Source organism: Geospiza fortis, unplaced genomic scaffold (assembly GCF_000277835.1).
Source record: "Geospiza fortis unplaced genomic scaffold, GeoFor_1.0 scaffold55, whole genome shotgun sequence".
NCBI classification, from domain to species: domain Eukaryota; kingdom Metazoa; phylum Chordata; class Aves; order Passeriformes; family Thraupidae; genus Geospiza; species Geospiza fortis.
Window position 1 is genome coordinate 12204439 of NW_005054308.1, and position 5707 is coordinate 12210145.

The 5707-nt window shown below is 42.5% G+C and overlaps 1 protein-coding gene across 1 annotated transcript in view; it reads left to right on the plus strand.

Annotated features, from left to right (window-relative positions):
• The first annotated feature begins 230 nt into the window (after positions 1 to 230).
• RBM27 (RNA binding motif protein 27) overlaps positions 231 to 5707 on the plus strand; it is a 17138-nt gene continuing 11661 nt past the window's right edge. The window contains exons 1-7 of the mRNA XM_031055234.1: positions 231 to 402; positions 1222 to 1346; positions 3136 to 3242; positions 3807 to 3997; positions 4414 to 4497; positions 4803 to 5066; positions 5622 to 5705. Coding sequence (XP_030911094.1) covers positions 246 to 402; positions 1222 to 1346; positions 3136 to 3242; positions 3807 to 3997; positions 4414 to 4497; positions 4803 to 5066; positions 5622 to 5705 — 1012 coding nt within the window. The 5' untranslated portion in view covers positions 231 to 245. The remainder of the gene's footprint in view (positions 403 to 1221; positions 1347 to 3135; positions 3243 to 3806; positions 3998 to 4413; positions 4498 to 4802; positions 5067 to 5621; positions 5706 to 5707) is intronic.

Consider the following 5707-nt stretch of genomic DNA (forward strand, 5'->3'; position numbering starts at 1 on the left):
GTGGGTCTGTCTGGGCAAAGGAGAGCTCTGCTTTTCCCTCAGCAGAGCTCAGGAGGAGCAGAGAAGGGGGGCCTTGGTCAGGTGTGGTTGGGGGGTTCACAAGGCACTGAAATAGCGGGCTGTGGTTGCAAAGAGCCCTTTTGTGGCTCCATGGCCCCGGTGCAGCTGTGCTGATGCTGCATGTGAGCCCAGCAGCCCAGAGGTGTTGCAGGAGCTCCTGGGGGCTCTGCAGTGCCTGTGCCCCCATGGTGCAGCAGCCAAGCACAGTTCTCTCTCTCACTAGATGTGACGCTGACCCCTCAGCCTTGGCCAACTATGTCGTGGCATTAGTCAAGAAAGACAAGCCCGAGAAGGAGCTGAAAGCTTTCTGTGCTGACCAGCTGGATGTGTTCCTGCAGAAAGGTGTGGTGGCACAGCTGGCTGGGGGCTTGGGCTCTGGGTGGGAGGAGGGAGGGTGGTGCATCACTGCTGCCTTCAAAATCTGTCTTGGTAGCCATGAATATTCCATACAGAGTTTGAAGGAATCGTGTGATTAAAAAAATAATAATCATAAGATGAAGTCATGCAACTTGGACTTTCAACAGTGGGTGGGAAGAAATGTTCTTAAATAAAAGCAATTTAATTAGAAGTGTCAGTCCTGTTGCCAGAAGCTTCTCTGACAGGTGTTTGATAACTTTTGAAAACCTGATCCATGTTAGTCCTCCAGACTGCTTGGACCTTCACATGTGGCAATTTGCTTCATAATTTTTGCTTCATAAACCCTTCATAGTCAAGGGTTTAAACACCTGAAAGTCTGACACTCACTGAGAAGGTTATTGTGCATTTCTTGTGATGTTGAACTGCTGAGGAGGGTGTTGAAAATTATTTACTCTCATAAAAATTGCCCTTGAGAGGCTGCTGAGTGTAGCTGATGAAACTTGTGCATAGCTGTGGACTTGCCCCTTGATCACAGGCACCAATCATGCTTGCCCCTAAGAACAGGAGAGTCTCTGTTGCTGTCTGTGATATACCTGAGGAATTTCTTTCTCTAAGTGAACAGCCTCAAGTGCCTACATTACAAATGTAATTCCAGCTCCTTCAGTGGAGCTAATGCTCATTAATCTGAGGTACTGCTGCTGCAAGCAGCCCACCTGGCTGACTGTTTCAGGGTCTTCTCTGGTAAATGTAAGCATGCACTTAAATGCATGTGTAACAGTATTTTCTTGTGTTCTGTATCCTCAGAAACTTCAGGGTTTGTAGATAAACTCTTTGAAAGTTTGTACACCAAAAGTTACCTTCCTTCTGCTGAGCCCACAAAGGCAGAGGCAAAGCCTGCAGGGCAAGAGAAAGAAGAAGTCAAAGAGGAGGTAATGTTATTTATTCTGCCTGCCTTTTATTTTCAAATAGCTGTCCTGCATTTGTGAGGCGAAACGTGACAGAAAAATGTACTCTGTTGTGAATAATTATCTCTGTGTCCAAAGAACTGTGGAAGATGACTATTCAGACAAGAACATTTTACATTCCTTTGTAGAGTCTACCTTTGATTAAACACTCAGAAATCCTATTCACAGCTCTGGTAATACCAGTGGATGATTACTTGGAAGGGTTTGAGAGGGGGAAGCAGCAAAAACATTCCAAAACATTTCCAATTTTGTATATTCTGTGAGGAATGAAAATTACTTAGAATGTTTTCTGTGATGCTTAAAATCATTGAAATATGTCAGCCTCTGTATTGTAATAATTATTTTGGAAAGTCAGGTAGGATTTGTTTGGAAAGAGTTCCACCTTGATTTTAAGTTCTGTTGGCAAGATTGAAAGCAATCAATTTTTTGAGAGAAGGTGACAAATAATTGCAGAAATTGTCAGTCAGCAAAACACAGGTCAGCCCAAAGAAGTGCAGGTCTTTTTTTACCTGACTGTGGTTCATCAACTGATTTAAATTAAAGTTGCTTTTACTTTTTTTTCCTTTTCTCTGATGTCCTTTTTTACCCAAGGATGTGATGCAGAGTTATGACAGTTTATGGAAGTAGTTTTGCTTATGGCAGTTCATAATTTGAACAAGACTTTCACTGTAAGAGCTTTCCCCTCTGTTCTCAAAGTACTGCCATAGTTTATAGAAAGTCCCATAGAACTACCTTCAGCTGACTTTACCAGTGCTCTGGTTGAAGCAGAGGAGGAGGTTTGAGGGGCTGGAGGGGAGTGGCAATAAGCAATAGAAGATAATCTAGGACAGCTTTATGGGACAACATTACAGAATTCAGGACATTAATTAGTTACTTTGACATCAGCAAGGCCTTCACAATGTGTCATGAAGCTCAGTGTATGGTGTGATTCCTGCACACAGAGGCCATGAAATAAACCACACATGGAATCACAGTGGGGTCAGGGCTAGAGGGGACCCCAGGTGCCGTGTGATACACCTTGTGCTGGGAGCAGGACTGCAGGTGGAGCTCTCCAGAGCCCTGTCAAGCCAAGTCTTGAGTATTTCTGCCAGTTCTCCCCAGATAATCCTGTTTTAGAAGGATGCAGGTAGCCTTCCTTTTGGTTTCAATTGGTAAAAAAAGTCTTTTAAAAATTAGTGCATGTAAGCTTTTTCCACCAAAATTTACAGTAACTTGTAAGCAGTGTGAAGTGGCAGCAGAAATGCTGAATAGGTCAGTGGTTTGCAGTAGTGGTACAGCTGGCAGACTTCTGAACCTGCTGTGGTGGAGGCCAGCAAGAAATGTGACCAGTTCCACCATGGGAGCAGCTTTTTGCCTTGAAGCAGGTATTTAAAATGTCAGCTAGTGACTTCTCTACCTGGAGAGGTGACTGCAGACTTTGTGTTTGAAGGTTCGGGAAATACCTCACTCGTAGAATTGCTTATGCTAAATAAGGAAGTAGAGTGGAGAGAGATCTTGTCCTTTATGAATCCTGTTTAGAAACAAAACATCAAAGTGGTTTTATTTAGGGGCGTCTCTTCTGCAGAAAAAAAAAAGCAAGTTTTGAGACCAAAACTCTTCAACAGACTCTAGTGCTTGATTACTTGTAGTGCTTCAGTACTCTGGGCAAGTAATACTTGAGTATTGTTTTCTTTGCATTGCTGTCTGTAACTTGAACTACATTTTGGTGTAATTTTCTTAATTTAAAAAAGTGATACTCGTCCTTGTTTGGTAGTTGTGTGTTAAACAGAATTTTCAAGAGTCTGTTGAAGAAGAGCGGGAGAGCAGGAAGAAGAAGTATTCCAGTCCCCAGAGGAGCCGTGCAGATTCCAGTGAGCAAAGGTTAGCTTTGAGCCACAATGTTATGAAATTTTTCTGTATTTGCTGTCAATCTTTGACTGTGTTTTTTTACCTTGTAGGTAGTGATTTTTGTGAAAAATAGGGATTTTCTCCTTCCTTTGACTGTGATACATTGTGCATATGCTGATCACGTGCATGGGAAGTCTCCACAAGAAGTTGGCCTCTTGCGCAAGAGGCCAAATATTCTTCAAATTACAATTCCTGGGAATGTCATCAGTTCCATTGTTTCCCTTGTTATATAAATGAAGAACATTTTTGGAGTCTGTAGTTTCTGGGGGCAGTTGTTCACACCATGTCAGCATCACTTCTAAAGCCTGTTCTGAGCATCATAGCTGTCTCACCTTGCCGGTTCCTACTCATGCTTTCTACAGGCCAGTGAATCGGCTTTAAGATTCTGTAGTTCTCTGTGTAGTTTGTGAAATTCTGACTGGAGTGTTTCACTGCCCAAATGGATGGGAAGGGTGAACAGTATCTTTCCATGTTGCAAGCTTCTTTTTTAATTTTGTTTCTCCTTTCCCTGACACTGTCTACATTTGTCTTTCCTAGAACCAGAGAGAAAAAGCGGGATGATGGGAAGTGGAGGGACTATGACAGGTACTATGATAGGAGTGACTTGTACAGGGAGAAGTCTGGCTGGCGCCGGGGCAGGAGTAAAAGCCGCAGCAAAAGCAGAGGGCTGAGTCGGAGCCGCAGCCGCAGCAGGGGCCGCAGCAAGGACCGGGATGGCAGCAGGAGCGGTGAGTACCCGGGGTGCTGCTTCAGGACAGCATCCTACTGCACTGACACCCGGGACTTGTACATTCTGGATGATCTAGCAGGCAGGAGATGCCCTTGAGAAGTTGGAACAAATTCTGATAGCTTTGTGTTCTTGAAATTATTAATTAAGATGCTGTTCTTCAGAGTAGAACAATTAAGGGGTTTGTTTTCTTCTTTGCTAACCTCTTAATTTATCCACAGGTGTATTCCTGTGGATAGCAGTAGCTTGTATTTTTGTGCTGTGTGTTCTGACAAAGCTGTTGATTTTATTCTTTTTTCCTCTTAAGGACTGGACTTTTTGCAAAGCAGTGTTTCCCTCTTTCGTTTTGTTACTGTGCATTTTTTAGAGAAGGCTTCTTTGCAGTTGCAGGTGGTTACCATATGATTGTTCTTTTAGGGCTAGTTCAGGTCTGTCGGAAAAGTAAGTGGCACAGATTACAGCATTCCACGCACCTTGACACCGCGTTAGTTAAGGGCAGAGGTAGGTTTGTTGTTTCAGGCTTTTGCCCTTCTTTCTCCTTTAAAAGAGAGCTGTAAGCCAGAGTGAAATAAGTAGTAGAGGAATGAATGTGCATTTTGCAAAGAAAACTTGGATATTTCTGAAGCTAAACCCCTGTTTACATTATATTTAGTTATTACTCCACTGGTAAGACTAAGCTCCTTCAAGAACAGTTCAATGTGTAGAATGCTGAGTATTTCAGAGAATGTGTTGTTATCTCTTGCTCATGGCTCTGATGTACAGAGCAAAACATGAAGGCTTTACTCAGCTTTATTTTTTTTAAACAGAGCACCGAGAGAGAGAGAGATCAAAATACAAGAGTGAAAAAAATGATGTTGAAAGCTCGTATAATCCGGTGTCCGCATCTCCCAGTAAATCCTCTGAACAGTATTCCTCTGCACAAGCTATTCCCAGTGCTGTAACTGTAGTTGCACCTGCGCACCACCTTGAAGGCACCACAGAGAGCTGGTCAAATTACTTCAACAATCACAGCAATCCCAGTTCATTTGGCAGAAACCCTCCTCCTAAAAGAAGATGTCAAGACTATGATGGTAACTGTTCCTTAGTTTTCAGTTTCATGCCTTATTTCAATGTTTATGTGACTTTTTTTTTTTAGGTATTCACTGAAGGTGAGCAGCAAGTCACACTGCAGCAGCATGTGATGTGTACCTTGTATGTAACAGATGCAGAGATGCCCTTTGTTGTACTGGAGAAATAACTAATCTTACCACAAGCAGTTTGCGTATGCTATGGCAGTTGCTGGATAGGAACATATGGAGTTTTTTCACAGTTCTCTATGTGCTAGACAAATACCTCAACCACTGGCAGTCCTGGTGTAGATTGCAGTGTGTGTATGTTTAAAATAAACCTCAGTACTTCTGATTTTTTTTCCACAGCTTTTATGATGAATGCATGTAAGTTTGTATGCTTTTATGAAAGATTGTTCTAATTTCAATTATTTTGTGAAACTTTACCTTACAATATAATAATGTATCAGCAGATGCATGTTTTCTTTAGTAAGAAATTCCATGAAAACCTGAAATGTTACAAATGACTGAGAACTACTGTGTGTTCTCTAACCTGAGGTGAAATGTCCTGTTTTGCAGAGCGAGGCTATTGTGTCCTTGGTGACCTCTGCCAGTTTGATCACGGAAACGATCCTTTAGTGGTAGATGAAGTCTCCTTCCCCAGC